The sequence below is a fragment of the Cataglyphis hispanica genome, chromosome 3 (genome assembly GCF_021464435.1).
Source record: "Cataglyphis hispanica isolate Lineage 1 chromosome 3, ULB_Chis1_1.0, whole genome shotgun sequence".
NCBI lineage: Eukaryota > Metazoa > Arthropoda > Insecta > Hymenoptera > Formicidae > Cataglyphis > Cataglyphis hispanica.
Window position 1 is genome coordinate 4,027,409 of NC_065956.1, and position 23,634 is coordinate 4,051,042.

General features: G+C 28.5%; 2 protein-coding genes across 4 annotated transcripts in view; one reads left to right on the forward strand and one right to left on the reverse strand.

Moving 5' to 3' along the window:
• LOC126848364 (uncharacterized) overlaps positions 1 to 17,354 on the reverse strand; it is a 30,291-nt gene extending 12,937 nt beyond the window's left edge. Inside the window, exons 1-3 of one of the 2 annotated variants that reach the window (XM_050589199.1) lie at positions 13,852 to 14,234; positions 13,682 to 13,774; positions 9,970 to 10,067 (exon numbers count right to left, since the gene is read on the reverse strand). In XM_050589199.1, coding sequence (XP_050445156.1) covers positions 9,970 to 10,049 — 80 coding nt within the window. In that variant the 5' untranslated portion in view covers positions 10,050 to 10,067; positions 13,682 to 13,774; positions 13,852 to 14,234. Of the gene's footprint in view, positions 1 to 9,969; positions 10,068 to 13,681; positions 13,775 to 13,851; positions 14,235 to 17,231 lie in introns of those variants that run through there. The other variant, XM_050589198.1, reaches the window with a different exon arrangement.
• Positions 1 to 19,980, forward strand: part of LOC126848389 (calcium uniporter protein, mitochondrial) — a 51,578-nt gene extending 31,598 nt beyond the window's left edge. The window contains exons 3-7 of one of the 2 annotated variants that reach the window (XM_050589257.1): positions 16,619 to 16,795; positions 16,915 to 17,033; positions 17,263 to 17,409; positions 18,108 to 18,311; positions 18,453 to 19,980. In XM_050589257.1, the coding sequence (XP_050445214.1) occupies positions 16,619 to 16,795; positions 16,915 to 17,033; positions 17,263 to 17,409; positions 18,108 to 18,311; positions 18,453 to 18,779 (974 nt within the window). In that variant the 3' untranslated portion in view covers positions 18,780 to 19,980. Of the gene's footprint in view, positions 1 to 16,556; positions 16,796 to 16,914; positions 17,034 to 17,262; positions 17,410 to 18,107; positions 18,312 to 18,452 lie in introns of both variants that reach the window. The other variant, XM_050589258.1, reaches the window with a different exon arrangement.
• The last annotated feature ends 3,654 nt before the right edge of the window (positions 19,981 to 23,634 follow it).

Consider the following 23,634-nt stretch of genomic DNA (forward strand, 5'->3'; position numbering starts at 1 on the left):
TGCAGACCGATCGCCACCGTGCACCTGTTACCGTCGGTGTGTCTGCTATATAGTGGGAGTAGAACGTACTTTAGACAATGACGTCACTATTGTCCTCAGAAATATGATTGTGTTAAAAAAGTAGTCACGTGGAGATAAGCTATAATTTCGGAAGTAAAAAATAAGTCTGTTTGAGTTATTGTATATGAGCTGAATTTATATGATAAATTTTAGAAGTTTGTTATATAAGAATTGTTATATAAGAAATATTTCCATTTAATTCATAAATATGTATTTTTACCTCAACTTTCTAAATTGATTATTATTTTTAAAATAATTTGATATGATTTTATGATTTATTAAATCATTATTTATAATATTTATTTACCATTATATTAAGTCGAAAAATGATTATTATGATTTATAATAATAATAATAATATATTACGATAATATATTTCCTCATAGGATATTAATAAAAATTATACTAATTAAAAAAGTATCAATTTCATAATATATATATTATGAAATTTTAAAATAATTATTATTACTCCCAGCATGATTGATGACGCATCGAGATGATATAGTCACCATCGAAGGTAATAATGAGATTCGAAGGACCAAACAAATTATGTATGTAGAAATGAGGGTTAAATGCCAATGACCATGTACTGGATTTGGCAAAGAATTCATTATAAAAACGCGATGCATATAAACATTAATTAAATTAATAAGCTATATGCGAATAGATTAAATATCACAAATTTTACAAAATTTGCGCATATTTATTTTAATGTATCTGGCAATAAATATTATAAAATTTGTGCTATTATAATATATAAATATATATAAATATATATTCAATATATACACGTGTAAAAATAAAATTAATTATACTTTCTATAACATTTAATATATAAATTCCTGCATTTTTGCGGAATTCGATATATCAAATTATTTCAAAGCTATCAAAATATATCAAAACTATTAACTATTTAAGTATTATCATGACATTCTAATCTAGAAATTAAATCTATTTTGATACAAAAGCAATCCTTTATGTTTGTTCGCAATGACATGCAAATTTTACTATAACAATTTTATTTCCGCCATTTTAATTCGCTAAAACAATTCAATCTTCAACGTTTCCATTTCCATCTACCAAGATAAATCCTCCATTCTCAAAGCGCTAAGTAATCTTTGAAAATTACAATTCAAAATTTGAAGTGACGAAGAGATACTTTATCTTGAATACATATCAAGTGTCGAAAGTTCGCCGAGTGGATCCTTCTAAGGTATCCTACGAAGATATCTCCTTCGTTATCCACGAGGTTATCCACGAGGTTATTACTGTTCTTCTGCGAAAGCACCTTTACTGCATATAGAAGCCGATTCGTTATTCTTAGTAAACTTAAACTTGCGACATTATGTCAAGGTCAATATGCCAAGCAGTACACGATACTGTTTTACATATGAAAGATTGAGAAGTTTTACGCAAGAGATTGAGAAAAATTTTTTATCAACAAACTTTTACTTCGCTCTTTCGGAGAATTAATACAAATTAAAGATTTACCTATCATATCTCGGATCTAATTTGTAATAATACTCAAAAGACAAATAGAGGAACAAAATTTGTATGATTCACTATTCTGTATTGTTTATATTAATATGTTAGTTAACTCTTAAAGAGAAAACTCTTAATTATATTACTCCTACTATTAGAAAGAAAGAAATAATATATATACTGAAAAATACAGATTATTCATGCAACTTTAAATATTAGCTTCGAAAGATGGATATCTTTGTTACTCATTGATAATTTTCATTTTTTTTAATAAATAATTAATTGAAAAATGTTGAATAATTTAAACAATTAATAAATTATGTTATTTATTTCACATAAAATATTTATCATATCTTATATTTTTTTTTTTTCAATACTCTTTTTGTATGCAATATCTATTTGGTACAACATTTTTAAATATAAAAGAGAATATAAGTATTCGTAAAATCTTATAAAATTTTATGCTTCATATTTTATAATATATCTTATTCCAAAATTTTTACATGATTTTATAATTACGTGAAATACTGAAATTATTACTTGTTTATGTTTATCCTAAAATATTTATAAGAATAATGAAATTTTAAAATTTTATTAATTAAAAAATTCTCTTGATATCTACATGCATTTTACAATCCTGGGACAATGTATTATTTTTTTTAGTGTTTTTAGAGAATTTTTAGTGCCAATTCCAAATAAAATTAAAATTTTTTGAATTTTTATTCTATTTTATTCTTATTATATTCCCTTCTTTATAAGATGATTTTAACTAATTATTGAAAATATTTATTTATCATAATGCGTTTCTGTCAACTAAAGTATATATTGTGAAGTGGAAATATCTATAGAAGTCTGATAATTTTCATATCATTGTTTCTCATCATGATTAATACAGGCTTCTTGTGACCTGTTAAAGTTATCATTAATTAGCACATCTCGAGGCAAGAACATCATCATAGAAAGACGCCAACTAAGATAATTAATAACAAGGAACACGACAAAGAACTATAATTGTATCTTATAATAAAATATTCCATTTTTACAAAACATATTGTAATGGCAGATTATTAATTTTTTTTTTATGAAAATGGAATCATATATTTTTTCTGAAATTCGTATTCTTCTTTGTATTCAATCATTAAATAAAATTACAATTAAAATTTCATTAAGTATATACTCGTCCCATATAATTTATATGTATAATTATCGTATATTAATCAGAATTAATTTCTCAATATACTTTTACATAAAAATAAAAATATATAACATGTCTAAAAAATAGCACAGACGACTGTTTATTATCGGTGTGCGATTCACTTTCTATAATGATTTGATTCGTGAGAGATGGATGGTGAACATGAAAGAGAAACGAGTGCATCGTGGCAAACACATGAGGGATTCCGTTTCGAGTCGACAAGCGCGTCGTATAAAACTACAGAGAGGAAAGTGACCATGGCACTTGGCCTAGCTGCCATTTAAACACGTTGTTGGGATACTTTCCTTGGTTAGCAAGACTTCTCAGCTTCCTTCCTGATTCGAACTCATGTTACATTCTGGTACTGCGCATTTCTCCACAAATTTTTGTTGACACTTGATCCTCTTTTCCATGAGAAGCTATCACGCTCATGTTAAAACGACTATCGCGACGAATACATATCACAACAAAAGTAAATAACGTGCTCAGCAATTATTTAATTAATTAATATAATTTCAGATAATAATATTATAACTATAAATCAATTTTTCTTAAATTTACGCGGATTACATAATTTTTTTTATATTAAACTTTTTTTTTAATTTATGTGTTCTATTTTATTATAATTATCTTATTCTATTTATTCTATTTTAGTTCATACGGACACACTAAAGTTCATCCAAATATATTTCCTAGTTCTGGATGAATTAAAAATCCTTGTATTATATCGAGTTGCAAAGGGAAAATGGTACGTCGCAATTCATATTGTAAAATCACACAAACTTCTAATCAAAGTCTCATCAAGTTGAAGAATCGTAGCGCATTTCTCTTCAGAGTTTCATTAACTTCGAGAATGGAAGTAGAAGCAGATCGATTATTTCTTTTTCCGAACAAAAAGAGCATTTGGGTATCAAACATGAAAATTCAATTTTTACTGAAATTCTATTATAAAAATGTGAATAAAGTTTTGATGGGAAAGTCGGCGTGGTTTCTAAAGTTGATTATACACAGAAGAGAGCATTTCTATATTCTTTTACAGTTTATATACACAAAATATTTGATAAAACACTATTATTTGTCTAAAAGTTATTATCCACGAAAAGCGTATTTAAAAATATTTGACGTTGCTTAAAGTTTCTCTCCACATTTTGTCGATCTTGATCACTACTATTATCAACTGCGTATAATATCGATTATTATAATTCTTTACAATTAACTAGGAACTAGGGAAACATATCATTTTTACGAGAACAAAGAACTAATTGATTAAATTTAGTATAAAAATAATATATACACATATAATTGGCCAAAAAAACATTATTTATATTTATATGAACAGAAGATATGAATCTACAAAGCGCAACACATTTGTGGAGATTTTATCATATTTTCGAGCACGGAACAGCCATAACGGTTAAAAGAAAAGTATTCGTGGCATGTAACTTTAATGATGCACGTATTTGAGCCGTGTTTCTACGTATTGCACGCTTTCTCTGACGGCTTAATGTAACGCTCATTTTTTATGTTTCTTTTAATGAATGATCCATGAAATGTTTGTAGAAATTCAACAGCATTGTACATATTAAATTGATCAACATATTTTTGAAAGCAATTGAATTGGATAAAGAGAACACGATAGGATGTAAAATAGAAAAGAGAATAAAGTATAATAAGAATAAAATAAAAATTCGACAAAATTTTATTATACTATTTGGAATAAAAAATAACAGTTTTCTTTGGAAATTTAAAGGATACAAGCGATGTTATTCCAAGATTGTGAAACATAAATTCCCAAAATTTTTAATTAAATTTTTGCAGTTTATACTAACACAGGTTCTCAACAACATATTAATATTTAAAGTAAAAATACAATAACAATCTTAGTGATACAAAATTTCATAGATTTCAATCTTTTTATGAAAACGAATTGTTCAAATACCTTTTACTCTCTGAGATAATTAGTATGCATGGAAAAGTAGTGCAATGGACTATAAATATTGAGAAGATTTTTGCCTTTGTAATAAATACCTGATATAACGCACAACATTTTCTGTATATTCTTTCCAGCATGAAAATATATCCAGTAAAAAATCTCTCGTATTTCATCAAGATACGCGTTTATGATGGAAATAATGATCAAACGACACCCCGATTTGCCGTTGCATGCAACCGATATGCAACTGGGGTATCACGTCGAAAAAGAGCGCAAACAACCGCTCCGTCCCCTCTGCTCGGTTTTAAATCGATGAATCAGAAGGTTGTCGAGGAAACCATCTCACCCCATGTGAAACAAAACATATACAATTGAATACAGCATACACGAGTGACCTTCCAAGAGTCACCTGTCTTTGGTTTTCGACTCAACTCGTCACTGTTATTTCATACGTTGAAAACTTGCAAGGAACGCGAAACATAATCATTTCTTTTTCATTTTTAGAAATGCATATATTAATATTATAGAATATCTAGAAATATTACATTTCGCAGAAATTATTCGATTTATTTGAAGCTGAATTTTATATTTGAATTGTTTAAAAATAGCATTTATTATATTCGCATTTGCGATATTATATACACAATTATAGTTTATAATTGTATATTGACATTTATATTTAATAAAAAATATAAAACTTAACTAATTTTTATTAATAGAGGTATGAAAATAATTACTTTTTTTAAAGAGAGAAAAAGAAAGGTGATTATTATATATTATTTCCATTTCCTCAGAAAGATATGCAAATATTTTATCAGTAATCAGCTCATAATACATTTCGAATGATATTATTATTGATAGATATTTAATTTGTTAGATAAATTATATTTTTTTATGAATATTTTTTCCCTTGTGCTTCGAATATTGCGATTAACAATCAATGTAGATGCAATTAAGAATGCAATAATGATCATGTTCGAAGATAAAACTTTCACGCACGAATTGATTTTCATTGATCTTCATTATTTTTCGTTATTCTTCCGGTTCTTATCGTTTCACCGACAATTGCATTACGGAATTTTCGCAAAACCTCTCAGAACCAATTACGAATTAACCGACAATACGCATGATGGAACCAATTAAGCTTGATTACCCGAAACATCGTTAGGAATTCCATGTGGTCGGCGATCCGCACTTTATCACGAGAGTATTCCGGAGAAATTGATGCTTATGCCAGAAACCCAGGTGTGAAAGCGAGGTGATACGTATGTAATTTAATCCTGGGTCATTGACACCCACAAAATTTCTGATTCACTTTCTATAAACAAGATAACAATATATTTCTAAAAAAAAAACATTAAATGTTATTATTTTTATTACATATAATCATCTTGCATTTTTTTTCGTGCAATCTTTTCTTATATTAGATTGAGTTTTCTTTAATTAAAATATTTAGATTCAATTATAAAATGACAACTTTTTAGTTATAAGTGATTGACAATCTAAAAATTTTCAAAATTTTTATCATTAATAATTTTAATAATACTAATTTTTTTTAAATTTTAATAATTAGATAATATTTTCTTTGCTATAATATTTTAGAAAAATTAATTATTCGTTTTTTTTTCATAAAAATATTTTCACTAACTGTGAGAATAATTTTAGACTAGTTTAATATTCAATATCTATATGTTTGCCATTTTTTCTACATCAAAATACCTTTATATATTTTCTATATGAATATAGCAAGCAATTTTCAAAATTAGATCTTGGATGGATCAGGAAATCATATTTAATCGAGAAATCGCTCTTACTTAATCTGACTATCGATTTTAATGCTACCGCACTTCAAGGATGACTGCTTCCTTTACGTAACGTTCATCGCGAATAAAAAAAAAAAACATTGCCCGTGTAATAAATTTATTATTACATAAGCGAAAATCTTCACGAGACCGATTGCAAATTGTCTAAATCGAAGGCATACAACAGTTGGAACTCAATCATACGAAACCGTATTGAAAAACGTTTGCGTCAGCATCTCATTAGAACAATTTCGAGAGTAAACTACGATGAGTTTATATTTAAATTTCATGATTCAGCGGACGATCTACTATATCGTTATTTGTTAAACAAGACGGAAAGTAGGTCCGATTATTCCGGTAAGTTGCATGATTTTTCCCCGCCGATTCGAAAAGGTCAGGAAACGAGGCCACAGGAAGCGACAGGAAATTATACAATAGAGAATATACTCTTGTTCTCACAGGGGAAATATATATGCTGATAACATTATTAATGAGGACTCGATTCCCTCGTTACGATATTGTCGCATTCCTCTCATCTTTCGTAGAATGTCCATAAAAATCTCGGATCTTTTATGCGACTCTGAATTACTAAAATTGACTACGTTTTAAAAAAGCAGTACGCTTAAAGAGCCGCCATAGAACTTGTGACATGGTGAGATTATGGGAATATGTTCTTCTGATGGTCGCGAAATTATGTGCCGGTTGGTACATCGCTACGTTAATCCGATCACGTCACGTTAAAGAAATAGATATGTCCGAGCAGGACTTAACGAGAAGATCTGCTGTAAAATTGAACGACACGATGCCACACCTTGAATCCAGGGATATTTCGAGACGACGATAAACGTCAGCGTAAGTTCGTTTCATCGATAGACCTCAATATTCGTGAAGCGTCTCCTCTTCAAATATAAACTGTTTGAGTTAAAAAAATACGCAAATTCCGCATACAAATTAGAGGAAAAATGTTTATATAGGTATCTTTATACTATTAATTTTTTTTAAATATCAAACAGTTAAATGATAACTAAGTAAAGTTTGAGATAATTTCTGATTGCAATCTATTTAGTATGATAAATTAAATCACAATGATTCAATGAATATAGTTTGTAAATCCAATACAGATTATTAAAATCCGTAAAATTATTTCATGCATTTCACAATAATTTACATTCAGCCAACTTTTTCATTACTCTAATAAAATTGATTAATGATAAAAATATAATAATATATAGATAAAAAAATTGAGAAATTCGCCAAAATAACGGCATATAAGAATATCAAAATACTTATGAATTTAAATATTTTTCTTACTTCCATCTTACAACTTTATTCTTTAAAAATTATTATATTTTTTTTATATTATATTTCTCGATACATTTATTATTCATCATTTCTTTTTTAGCAGAAAATTAATATCAAAATAGATAAAATTAAATAAAATTAAATAGATAAAAATAAACTAAACATATAAATAATTTTAAAATTTTAATTATAAATTAAAATTAAAATATGTCGCTGTTATCATAATTCTTCTTAAAATGAACATTTCAATCGATTATAATATACCTCGATCTCCCAATATCCTGGTCGACGAACTCCATCGTCACTTGACAGTAGACAATCTTGACAACGTACATTGCGTCGCGATCCGAGCCGCTACGGCACTTCGCACTGACAACACTCCGCGATGCGAATGATTTTCAATGTGCAGGGGACACACGCGGTTTGTCAAAGCCCTTTGTTCCATACGGTAAGCACGTGTGCGTATGTATTACGAGCGAAAGGGACGGAGCAGGAGGAAAATAGAGAGAAACAGAGAGAGAGAGAGTGGCATTCGGATGTGCAAAGACGGATATCCGGTGTTCCGCTACTACGATCACGCCATAACGCAATAGTACTGCGCGGGTTTCGCGCTAATTAATGATTGTGCGAATTATTTAATTTGAATCGATTTCGTCAAATAATTGTTCGATATCATTGACCGCCATTCTTTGAGCCTGTAATCTAATCCATTATGAAAGAATCAAGAAACTTTGTTTCAAAATTAATTATGGCAAATATTGCATATGTTTGATAGATTTATTCGCTTACGCTAATAATATCTTAATATTACAATTTTTATTTATGTAGAAATATATTCTATAGATATTATTGATTATTACTGATATTATTATTACTGAAACTGATATGTTACTATAATTTAGACGGTTACTATGATTTATTGGCAATATTAAGGCTGTCGATACGCTATGCATGTTGCAAGTTATTATATTTTATCCCTCAATTGGGAATATAATTCGGTGCAACGAGAATACTATAATCTAGGAACACAACTGATGTTTGAATCATTTGGGACACAATCCAAGTTTAGCTTCGAAATAATTTTGTCACTAGAACTCTACTTGAAATTATATTCCAATTTATACAAAGCACTCTGACTAAATTATTAAAATATATTTGCGAAATTATGATTAGTATTTTTCATGACAAACATATTAATTTTGTACACGTTGATAAAATTGCGAGACAATATCAATGTAATTTTTTGAATTGCTCTTGGAAAAGAATTTTAAATGTGGTTAGAAGATAATTTAGCTTATACCATATAATTGGCATGTATTGCTTACACCTAAATGATAAATTGCAACTCATGTAAAACTTTATTTCGTTAATTCTCGAAATAGAATGGGGATTTGCGTAATATTCTATAGAATCTCTCCTTGCATAGAAATGGACTCCTAATTTTATTTCTAATTACGAAGTCGAGTAATTAGACCACAACCGTGTTAATAAGCGTTGCCTGACCGTGGCAATATACACGGCAGTAATTAACTAATAACTATTACTAATCGTGACGCATCGTCTCGGAAAACCACGAAACAAATACAATTCTAAATTCTTAAAGTGAAGAGTTCGGAAGAGAGCGCGCACAAAAATTTTCTCTTAACTTTTAAATTATCCGTGCCAGCCTTGTCCCGGTTATAGCTATTTTATTTCGGTCTTTGGGATCGCTTTGCGGAGAAGAGTCCGAAGGAAAGCTTCATCTATCGCTATTTTAAAAACAGTCACACGAACGCAAGGACATCCACAATTATCACAACTGTGAAAGGAATTTCGTTGAATATGAATAAATTGAGACGCGACTTAGTTTCGTACTTTCGCGATGGAGATCACCTCATAATTAATGGAACTTTCCGACGCTTGAATAATTAGTGAATTGCTGGCCCAAATGGAGAGAGACATTCTTCAGCATGGCTATTAAGGTTTCTTCATCAGTCTTTAGGATTAGGTGAAGACACGCGAGTTTGAAGACACGCCGCGAGTAATTAATTAGACTATACATACAAAGTTTTATTAAGACTCTTGGATTAATGTCATAGGAAAAGGAATGAATTTAAAAATTAGGATTAATACTTATTCAGCGTGTATCCCATGTATCTATATCGATCTGTATTTCACACAACTTTGCATGCATTATTAAAAATCCTGTTACTCACCGATGGCACTTCTGCCGTTGTCGTTCCTGTACCCATAACGCCTCGCCAAGATTATGAGTTCCACTTTGCACACCGCCCATGGCCGACCACGAAGAGACCTGATACAATTTCATATTTAATGCCTGAATGGCATCGAGAGTATTTTTTTTATATTGTTAAATAATTTGCAAATGTTTTCAAAAGTTTGGTGATAACATAATTTTGACAGTTCACACCTTACTTAAACACCTGATAAAACGATAAATTGTGCTGGATACGCGATATATGAAATATAAAATATGATAACATTGTATATATCTTTTATAATATTAATTATTATTAATTATTATTCATTTATCATCGATTATTAATTTTTATTTGAAATGCATATAACTGGTATTCAAATTAATGGTTAAACGAATTATTTCATTTAATCGGATAAATAACGTATTAATATTATCATGAAAATTTCTAATAAATTATTCAATGGGCTTGATATACAGATCGTTGTACTTGCCGTGAAGTCATTATAAACTTCGATAAAAGTTTCGTATATAGTTCTAAAGTCAACAATATCCATTTATAATATATTTAGAATTATATCCATTTATAATATATTTAGAATGCACTACAAAAGAACGTTGCTAGTTCTAACAAAAACTTTAGCTATAAAAGATTTAAAGGCACAATTATTACTAAATAAATATATACAATTCCTCCCTTCTTACATGTATGTGTGATTAATGATATCTTAACTTACTTTCCAATTTATGTTAAAAAGTCCCGTTAAAAGTTTATGATACAATGTTAAACTTCTTTAACTTTCTTGGCACATTGGATAATAGAAAGAAAGAGATACATTTCCTAATCTGTGATTTAGATTCATAATGCATAAACAGCCCATAGAACATTTCGTATGCTTAAACAAAACTGATACTATCGAAACGATGATGTAAATTCGATGCTTTTTCTGCTCTGTTTGGCTATGTAATAGAAGCCTATGTCGCATACACACAGAATAACGTGAAAGGCATTTAGGAGCATATTGTCAACCTCGTTTTCAACATATTTATTCGGTGTTTAACGAGTACGAAATTATCCAATTTTGTCGACAGACTGAACACGGCGCTATGAAATTTAATGGAGGGAATATATGCATTTTCGAGGTACATTTAATATTCTTGAAGAAATGGAAACATTTTGAGAAGACAAAAATAAGGCGAAAGATCTGTCAGGCGCATGTGTTACAGCTCGAGCGTAAAGGCATTTACGATGAAGGTCCTTTCTCGTTGCTCTAGTCTACGTCTTTCTCGTGTTATATAAATTTTCAGTCAGCCCGCTTCTCGTACCGAGACCTGCTACTAGATGACACTAGCATGCAGCTTTCTCGTGAATAAAATCGATCCAGGAAGGGTATATAAACGAGACCGTACAAGAGATATGTTTATTGCGAACCGAGGATGTTCCAACGTTAACTTTTTCCGGAAAGGGTCTTGACCGTCAGGTTTCAGACCCAATAAAATTATTAAAACAAAAAAATATTCTATTTTTTTCTTTTGATAAGTTTTTTGATTAAATTTTACTCTACTTTTTGAAAATTATACTCTTCATCATGAGATATGTAGTTAGTGATGATTCGCGGTGAGGATAGTAGAGATTAAAATATTTCTTGGATTGATTTGTAAAAATTTAGATTTGTTTAATTCAGTGTACATGCAATATATATTTCTATATAGTATGTACTCTGAGTTTAATTTACTTTGTATTTAATTTTACATATTATTAAAAAACAATAATCAAAAAGATATATATGATAAGATGTATATGTACATATATATATATATATATATATATATATATATATATATATATATCTTTTTAAATATTGTTTTTTAGTAAACATTTACTTTCTCCGGAAAGGGTCTTGATCGTATACTATATATAATGTAAATAGCTAAAAATATATACATTAGATGTTTTTAAAATGCATGATTTCTTAACGCCTACGCGAAACTTAAAATCTTGATTAATATTAGATCCAATTTTTGGGGAGTTTTCGTTTTATATTTATATATTTGTCCTTTAATTTTATTATACAAAAAGTAATTATATATAATAAATCAAAAACTTGTTTTTTCCATGAAAAAATATAAAATATTTTATGCAGAAATATTTTTTTTTTTTGTAAGTAATATAAGCTCGAAATATCTTGTATGGATAAGCAATATATAGTCTAATACTTCCAACCAAGCGATCACGTATATCCATCTGCAGCGTCAAGTATCCCAGAGTCATATATTATTTACATACCTAAGATGCCTCAGCCCATGAGGATTCACGTCACGAAAAATCGAGTAGTTTTTTTTTTTTATATAAATCACTTTGCATATTGCTCCGAAATAAAATAGCATAAAATTCTGAATGATATAAATCTTTAAATCTACAGATAGATATTTTGCAGATTTGGAAATTAAAAAGTCAAATATTAAAAAATATTAAAAATTTAATTACGTAAAAAAATAAAAGTTTTAAGTTTTCATATTTTTAAAAACTTAATATTTTTATCAAAGATATTATCGAGATGTCCCAAACATCGCAGACAATGATCACTACATCTCATATGGTAGAGTACGATAGTGTAACTTCCAAAAGAGGAAATGAAACTGCAAGCATGTCAAGTACGGTTACACGCAAACTGTCAGTTAGATAGTTGCGATCCACACATACGTCCCCCAAGATTACATTACTATCACCGCGAATTGCATATACGAATAACGGACTGGTCGATGAAAGAATAAAGATAATTTCGTGCTTAAAATTCTGGTAATACGGGATTTCTCCGAGTTGAATTTAATTCACGCAACGTTTATTAATTACACAAGAATATACGCTTTTTTCATTCGACTTAAAATATTTTACCACATGTCAACATATCAGAAACTTTCTAGACGATTAATAGCGCGTAAATCTCTTCATAATTTGGTTGAAAGTTGAATGGAAATTTTTAAAAAGTATGTAAGGAAGCTTGTATATAAAAGATTTTTTTATAATTTTAGAAACACATTGCCTATCAATTTAAATTACCTATTAGACGAAATTTCAAGAATATATTTATTTTTTTTAATTATTTGTGCATGCACATATATTATATTACTAATATAATATTTTTACGATTAAAAATTTATATAGTAAAAAATTTATATTTAAAAGATGATAGTTAATAATTAAATAGTGAATTAAATTTTTATTGTTTTTATATTCATTCTTTAATTCTACAGACACTCTTTAATTCTATTTATAAGAGTTTTTATATTAAAAACATAATAAATATCTTTATATAGAGATTAAAGTTAAATATATGTATTCTTTTTATTTCAACTGCATGTGTATTCGGTCTGTTATATGAATAAAATATTTAGAGCGTATAATACTCCAAGCAAATTAGATTTCAGAAAAATAGCTGTAATTAAATTTAATAAAGCATAAAAAACGAAATAAACATATTTAAATCAAAGGGTTTAGTGCAATAAATCTATCTTCTTTTTATAAAATCCGTTTTAAATAATATCTAAAATAAACGTTATAGTTTATATAACTCTACCTTTATATCTTCTATCTTCAACCCTTCAATTTATAATCCTGACCACGCAATTACTTGAGTGCTAACGGCAATGGTTCTTCGGGAATGCCATAAGTTGTGAGTAGTCAATCTCATAAATATCTATCTACCTACCCTCGGGAAATTCCCTTGGTAATCATCAGTCGTACATCTCCGAGGAATAAAGCAAAATCGAGGTCCAGAGTAGTTTGAGGGAGTGTTGGAATACTGTCGGAAAAAAAAAAAAATAACTACGTTGCCTTAGTTCCACGTTCACGTCACTTATTAATTGAGCAGGATCTTACGGTAGACTGTGGCGGCACAGAAAACTTCACCACCGCATTGTACCACGGATACTAGAAGAAGGGAAGCGAACGGTTTGGAGATGGTAGATTTCTTACCACTTCCACACCTGTGTATGCCAACCTACTACCGGGCGATGCACACGGATCACCGTCCGCCGATCGTCTGTCATGTGCGTGGGGGCGTATTAATTGTCGGACGTTACCTGTCCGTTTAAAGAACACGCAATTATCGCGGCATTAAATTTCTATCTTAGTTGCAATATTGAATTTCTATTCGAGTTACAGTCAATCACTACCGATCGCTCCTTGAGTGTCCTGAATCGAGAGAGCCTAACTCGTCGCTGTTTCCCTTTCGGGACAAGAACTCTCCATGACGAACGATTAATGATTACCTCATAGATTTTTCTCGCGTATAAAATGATATTGTCGAATGATATGATATTATGCATATAATATCGAAATATTATATAATATACTTTAAATATAAATGTAATTCTTTATATATGATTGAAGTATATATTGTATACTTGTCAATATTGACATGCCATTATAATACAATATTGACGATGCCATTATAATACATATCTCTGTTTTTGACAATTCCATAAGATAAAAGATAATACTTTTTTTCATTTTTTTTCGAAAAATATTACATACTTTTATTTGCTATAAAAAATTATATCTTTAATCATGAAAAAATTATCACAGCAATCATAATTAGAGAAATCCTGATATATAATTTTCAAATTATTGATGAATCATATTTAATGTAAAATGTACCGTAATAGCATATGCACTCGTATCTTCTACAACACATTTACAAATTATTCGATCGGAAGCAGCAATTCTTCCGCTTCATCATTAACACGTTACACGCGTTAATTTTTTATGTCTCATAATCTTAGGTGTGAGAAACTCTGCATTGCCGCATTTCTGTTCGGAAATTTTTAGTCCTGTTTATTAAAATTTAATTAATTTTATTAAAAGCTGGAATTTCTGTATCTCCGTTTTTTCTTTAAAGATATTTAAAATATACAAGTTTTTGAAATTATTTCAGAACATATTGATTCATATGATTTTATATGTGCGTATGGCGAAAATATGTATTTTTTTTATTTTAGCTAGAGTTTATATGTTAAATTTTTTATTTATTTATTTTATTTACAAAGTATATTAATTTTTTGCTAATCGTTCACCATTTCATTTCTCGTCCACAATATTCTTTGCAATTTCAATATTCTATGACGTAATTCTTGCAATTAGTCTTATTGCTCTTTGCCAGCTTAAAATTTATAATGATGAAGAAATTAATGGAAAGAAAAACTTAACGGAGATGGCTCTTGCGCCTATAGATGCATTTTTAGAGATCGTTAGCGCAAGCGGATTAATGCTCGGTTCCGTTCTGCTTACAGCGGAAAGACCTCGGTCGTCTCGTTCCGTTCTCCACACTCTAATACCTTCTTCATATCAACGGCTCGTAACCAGGTTAATACACACAGTCAAGCTCTCAATTGCGCGATTATCACGCGAGCAAATCGCGGATACAGTGTGTTTTACCGATCCCCCATATCATTCTTTTTTTCTAGTTTTGAAAAATGCATGGATACATTTAAAAAATCACTAAACAAAAATTTCTCGCAAATAGATTGAGAATTTAATATAGAACTTGTTGCATTATTTTTTAAATAAATAATTAATAGTTGAGGCAATACATTCTTATCAATTTTGGATTTTTTTATATACTTGTTTTATTTCATTTCATTTGCAATATTTTCATCAGAAATATTCAATATTAAATTAATTAATTAAGGGAAACAGGAAACAGTTTTGCGTCAAAAAATGATATTGTTCGACGAGTTGTTCCGTTATGAAAGGTTGAAAATATTTTTAATAGATTTATATTGCACAGATATAACTTTAAGTATATACAATAGACAATACAGATAAAGCAAGTATGTAGCGTGTAACTAATGTTTAACTAATGTGCTTTTATAATTGCGTATATTCCATTGCCTCGATGTTACGTTCCGTTCTGACTACGTTATAATTTTAATTGTTGTACATAATTAATAATTAACATTCTTTTGACATTATTTAATTGAACTGTCAGGAATAAATCGATTATAAGCATTGATTAATCGATTAATTAAGCTTTAAAAAAATTGATATTAATATAAAGCAAAAATGCTTCTACGAGATATGCATTGTGTTACAGATCTTATACAATTTAATATTATTGAATAGAAATACCGATAAAATTAAAGTTGAGTATCGCTCGCAACGCTAAATTTCATGTTTGAACTCGACATTTCCCATCCGAACTTTCGACAATGGATATACGAACAATTCATGATACGATTGTACACGTGCACGCATGCATCTTTTTCTCATGTGCAAACTGTGTTATGTTTTTGTCAATCGAGAGATATTCGCATGATGCGAATCGAGTACTTATATACGGATTTAAAAAATACTCTAGAAACAGTTATTAACATTAACAGAAAAATAGGTTTTCAAAAAGAACTAAGCTTTTTCATATGTATATATATATTTTGCATATTGTTTTACGAGATTTATATATACATATAAAAAGAAATAAGAGAATAAAATCTTATAAAAATATTCATAGAATCTAATTCTAAATCTGTCTTCACAAGACCTGCTAATTTTATTCGTAGTAAAAACAATTATGTTTTATTTTGCAGAGAGAAAAACGTAATGTATAAATATATTAACATATATATATATATATATATATTATGTATAGATTCAGATGTCACTGTGACATATTACAAAGGGCTTCCCAGAATCACGGTGCCTCTTCCATCTAGAAGAGAAAATTGCTCGTTCACCATGAAGCCGATAACACACACAGTCGGCAATTTTTTAGATATGTTAAAGACAGAGGATCGTGGCATCGATCGAGCGTGCATAACATCGTTAGGTATCGTATCAATCATTTCCTTTAATGACTACTTGATAAATAAGGTATTAGAGACGGATGACGGAATCGAATAGATCGTTGTATAATAATGCAAAATAAAAGCTTTGATTGTTTCTCAGATGGCGTCAGGATATCTTCCAGTAATACGATAGAATCGCTTTTAGAAGAGGATTTCAAATTAATAATAAACGATAACGAATATATTGTTTCGCCGCCGTTGCAAGAAAGGTGCACGATAGTGAGTTATCACATAAAGACGAGTCTTCTTTCTTTGTATTTTTAATATATAATCTAGAAATGCGTTATTGTGACATATTTTGCTTAATGTCAATTGATTAGAATTTTAAACGAATTTTGGTCAATCATAATTTTCACATTCCGCGATATCTTTTACAGTTCGTATATTTTCCTTGTCGGATCAAACGATAATACTTACAAGTATCATTCTACATTTCTCACTTTCGCAGGAGGATCTTCAAAAACTTGAAGATATACAAGCACTTGTCGCACAACTTTACGAAGCGTTCCACGTGCGAGAGTATCAAGTCGACATGGAAAGAGCGGTTGTGGCCGAGCTGGAAGATATTAGATTACAATTATTACCTTTGGAACAGGTGAAAATAATATTTTATATTATTGATTGCGCGACAATTTGGCGATGTACACTCATAAGACATACAATTATACATTCATAAGACATGGATATATTTGTGCGAAATAGTACATAGATTCTTTAATTGATTTAATAGTAATTAAACGAAGCGCATGCATCGATTACCTTTCCATCGTAAACGCGCATAAATTAGTTTAAATGCGGCCACGCTTCTATTGTCAGTCTTTTCTCATATACTACGCGTCGGTTTTATGACTCTTCTTAATTGCCATATTCTTCTAATTAGCACACTCGCATCGCGCTTCGCACAAGTGACTGAAGAAACAGCAATACTTTTCTAATTCCATCTTCGTGCGAATTTCACTTATATTCGTTATTATGCAATGTCATAGATTTTCTATAAAATATTTCGTACGTTCTTGTTTTCTTTTTTTATGAAGTTATAAAGCGGGGAAAACATAACTTTAATGAAGAATTGTGGAAGCTGAAGTTTAGCTTCCATAGCCTCCTTCTTGATAAATTTATCCAACTTTGGTATTATCCGCACATCTTTTTTCTCATTTACATATAAAATAAGGTAGAAAATAAAATATATATTTTTAATAGCAAAAACGTATTACTTATTGTTCGATACATCATAAACAATGAAAAAAAGAAGTAGAAGAAAGCGTGAATTTTACATTCTCTTAATTATTCTAGAAATTGCAAGAAATACAAAATGCTGCTTATAAAAGGGCAAATTTCTTTATCTGGACATTCCTAATTATGATGTCAATCCAATTTGGAGCATTAGCCAGATTAACTTGGTGGGAATATTCATGGGATATAATGGAGCCCGTCACCTACTTTGTCACTTATGGCACTACTATGATGTGGTTTATTTATTACCTCGTCACCAGACAGGTTAATTTTATAATAAAATAATACATAGAAATCTATAATATTACGAAAATTGTTAAAAATACATTATATGGTGTTAAAACTATGTATAATATTGTATAATATTGAAACAAATGAACTATTTTTTGTTATATGTTCATATAGGAATATATGCTGCCGGATGTGCTGAATAGGCGTCATCTCATAGTACTTCATAGAAGAGCACGAAAGATCGGTCTCGACATTAACTTGTATAATTCGTTAAAGGATCGAGCCTACGAATTAGAAAATACTCTGAAAATTATTCGCGGTCCTTTATACGACTATAAGATGAAATTGGAGCGAAAGCAACGTGCCAGATCCAGCTCCAGCAGCAGCTCAAGATCGCCGAGTTCCTCGCCTAGTCCTAGTCCCAGCCCCGAAAAGGATGTTCCTAAAACGCCAGAATTGAAAGCTTCGAAGAAACATCCCGATGAAGAGTCTAAAGTTTAGTCAAGGTGGGTGAAAGTTGGATCAAGTTTTGTCAAATTTAATTCAACATAGAATGTGCGAAAAAAACCGTAACGAAATCAACGATTACGGATTGCTTAAATCGGCATTATCTTTTTTCAACAAAGTATTGGATATACTTAAAAGAGACTTTTTCAAGTCGCGCGATGCACTCAGGGTAATTTTTAAGTCCACGAAATCGGTGCTGAACGCGATCGGATTGCAAGACAAAAGAGAATGTAATTTATTTTTGTGTTTGTGTGCGTTTGTGTAAAGAAATCTAGAGTGATATCTTCAGATCTCTCGACTCAGTCTTCCAAGTATCGGCGGCAACCCTCACCACATGTATTTCAGAGGCATTAAAATGTCGCGATTATTGAATGCTCAATGCTGTCGATGTGTTTGGAAGACGTTAGAGAAAAATATAGAAGATAATTATACCAGGCATCATAAATGTCATAACAATCTCTAGATGTTAGCAGTTTCCAAATCAGCTAGCACTTTAACAAAAGAAAGTAACATTTCACAAAAATTTTATAAAAGTTTTATAAAATAACAGATGTTTTATTTAAGATACAATATATGATCAAAATGATACATGTCAAATATGATGCATTTTTTTCGGAAAATATATTTGGTAAATGTTAAGATATTTATGATGCCTAGTATATATTAGTTTAGTGTATGCTATTTTGATTAACTCTTTGTTGTATGTAATCGAAGGATTATTTCCTAAAAGATGTCAACGGATGATGTTGTAGATTATACTTAATCACCGGCCAATCTCTTAGCACCAATCCAATCGTTATCTGTTATTCTCGGCCGAATTATATTATAATAAATCTCAAGGCAGCGGTGCTGTAACTTGAAGCTATGATTATATGATAATGATGACAGTAATTTTTGCGCACTGGTGCAAACTAAATACAATTGACTACAAAGTTATTCAAAATTATAATATAAGTACGTTGACCAATGAAAATTTGATAGTCGATTTGTGTACATTATGAAATTTATGTACATCGGTTTTTAGTATACATCTGTGCGCATTAGTGCTTTACATCTAATCGAATTCGCTATAAAAAATAAATAGCAAATTAAAAAATTAACTGATAAATGATTATTCTATCACTACGATATATTATGCCTCGCGAAAACTGTGAGAAGATTCTAAGAAAATAAATCTTCTGAAGTGTAAAGTCGTGTTAAGTGTAAATTATGTTTATAATTATGTATATAGAAAAATTAAATTATATATATATATATATATATATATATATATATATATATTTCATAGACATAATTATTGTAAATATATAATATTATATAAATTTAATTATATAATATTATATTTTATATACAGTAATTATATGTATGTAATATAAAAAAAATGTATAATGTGTACACACAAATATCTTGCTTGAAAACAAGACTACACCATGAAAAAGTTTGTAATATATTTAGAAAATGCAGAATAATTATAATTACATTTTTTTTGTAAACTATAAGATAATCTATAAAAGTACATGTCTTTTTTTATATTATTTAATGTTACGTTTAACAAAAAGTTATTGAATATTTTGTTAAATTTTTAATTAAACGGACATACATAAAATTTTTATTCTGCAAATATTAAAAGCAATTGAAAATCTTATTGAGCAATTGAGAATCTTATTGATTTACAATTATAGATATATTATAATTTGACAGGAGGCATACAATTATTAATGAATACTAAAGTCATTTTATGCATAGTATTAAATAATGCTGTTGACTATTCACTAAGTGGTATTATGATATGTACATCGACACATTGCTGTTATTGTATATATACAATTTTTCATAAAGTCAACGAAATTGCTAATCATTAATAATTAATGCATTTCAATAACATCATACTGTAAATATCAATATATACATATTACTATCCTTTCTCCTTATCAATTTCATACGTGAACATTAGCACGGATAAAAATCCATCCGAAAAGACATTAGTGATCCGGAAAAATATAATGAAAGGTAGGTTAATACGCTTACGTACCTTATCGTGATATAATATAACTTACAAAAATATTTAATGTTCTTTCAAAACTATGAACTTGAACTTGAAGATTTCTAGTTTTCAAACTCTTTATTATAGAAAATCGTCGATATATGGTCAGAGAGGCCGTAATAGAAAGCACTTATACTACTATACACTTTAGCATTATCAATTGCTCTTAATGAAAGCACGAATAACGCTACATTATTACTATGCTATTACATACCATGTTCACATGAGAATGTTATAAAAAAATCATGCATAGATTGTACTTCTAAACTTATAAGACTTCTTCTTGCTTTCACAAATCTATCCGTCCGTTAAAATAGTTTGTTGAATCTATAACTGATTTCTTGTACTTATTTTTTGTACTTAATAAATAATTTAAAGAAAGAAGTTCGATAGAATAATAATTGTTATAATTCACATGTTAATGTAACAAAATCTTTAAATAATCTATCTCGACTTTTCAATTAAATTTTTGACTATGATCTTCTATAATCATCGAAATAAATTAAAATATATTTATTAGAAAAAAATTATATATTCTGAAGAGAGAGATACAATGCACCTCATTTTGAATTTCTTATGTTAAGTAAAGCTATTTTTTTACGTAACACTATTACGATATTAAAATGTATGCCGCATTTCAAATATAAAGAATAAGCGATCTTAGATTAGGGATATTAGAAATTAATTAAAATTTACTGTTAACATTAGATGCCAATGCTTTTTTACAACGAGAAAACAAAGCATAAAAAATACAATCGCACAAGGGCGTCTCTATCTTAATCACTCTTTAGGGCATTTCTATCTTAATCACTCTTTAGTGGGCTTATCTCTTTTTTTTGTAAAAAAATATATGTTTTGACTTAAGAGTTAAAAATCTTTACATTGTTTGTAGTATAAGCAGCATAATTATCTAGAGTAAAATGAATGAAAGTATCACTCCTATTTCTGATCGTCTTACCGCACAGTTATCTTCCTAAAATATTTTGTACTCTAGTCTTAGAGAGAAGATATTTCGTATATATATAAAACTTTTTGTACATATATGAATATATACACGAACATATGTACATTACGCACATGTTATTTTGCAAATGATATTGCCTTAGTATTCCTTATATAAGCTTCAACGCCTAATTCTCGATTGATCAATATAGATAATCAAAACTAATTACATTTGAAAGAGGCTATTATATATATATATATATATATATATATATATATATATATATATATATATATATATTGTATATCTGATGTAAATGTTAAGAGAAAAAAGATAACTTGTAAAACTTGTTCACGTTAATCACAATCGCTAATCTTTGATGCCAAGTGCTCCATTTCATCAAATTGTCCAAAGAAATAAGAATCGAGTACCAAAATTCATTAATAAAAATCATTTATATTTTATATCCGCATATTTTTTTTTTATATCCAAGTCATCGAAAATATGTTTAATTCGATGAATTTAATTAAAAATCTGATTTTATGTATGGTATATAAATAAGATTGATATAGATATATCTGTAAAATGATATATAAACGAACACACATCAAAATCTTATTTTAAAATATATGAATCTCACAGATTCAACAATAGTATACTCATAACAAATACACTTATAAGCATTCATTTCTATTTTCATTTCGATATACTATTACAGTCGATACATGAATATTTATTCGAGCGAAAATGTGTTGTGTGATTTGCGTTCAATGTATTTACTTCCATGTGAAGAAAATTGAAAATAAAATATATATATGCAACATTAAATCAAATTTGCACGTTCCATCTATCTAATTAATAAAATATTTATTCCTATAGACCTTCTATTCATTTTCACATAATTTGTTTATAATATAGATGTTAATCCTTTAATAATTTCTTTCTGTTTTTATTCTATTTTTATAATATTATTAATAATTAATTCAATCATAAATTTTATAAATCGAATGTTTATAAAAGATAACACTCTGTATGTATATATATATAAAAACTTTGTACACATAAAAAATATTTGTTAAACAATATATTTATTAAAAACTTATTTTTGTAAAATCTGAAATTTATTTTTGCATCAATGATAGACTTATGTGTAAAAATATTTGTACATGTCTATATTCAAATTATTAAAAGTGTTTCAATCACAAAAAGTTTCTTTTCAGATTAAAAGTTTACGTTTTTCATAATTAGAAGAAATGCTATTTCTCATTATAGTTTCTAGGGAATGCTTATACCAGAAAGAAATCTAAGAGAAGAGTTTTTCGATAGATGCTTTTTCTAGTTCATACAATAGCATCAACTAAATCCATTTTAGAGCCAGCGGAATTATATGACCAGATTCATTTTTCGGTGTCACGGTAAAAATGGCTAATTGATGTTCGTGCTAAATACTTGTAGATTAAAAATTAGCAGAGAAATTATATATTATGGATTTATTAATGTTTTATTAGCTGCGCGTGATGTTTTTCCAAATTATTATTGTATAGTATTAATTATCTTATGTTTATAATATGCTAATATTATGCGTGTTAATTACTTATCCTTATATATAAATTATGCTTATATAAATTAACTTATATATAATAATTTTTAATGCGCACTAATGCATCCAACTGAATTTATAAACTAAAAAATTACTTAAATAATATAATTAATAATTAATTGATAATTAATTATAAAAAGCGATATGAATTAAATTAATATTCCTTAAAATAATTGATATTGCTTGATAGTTTAATTTTTATTTCAAGAATAAGAAAAAAATAAAATTTTGTAAATTTATTGTAAATATTTATTGTAAATAT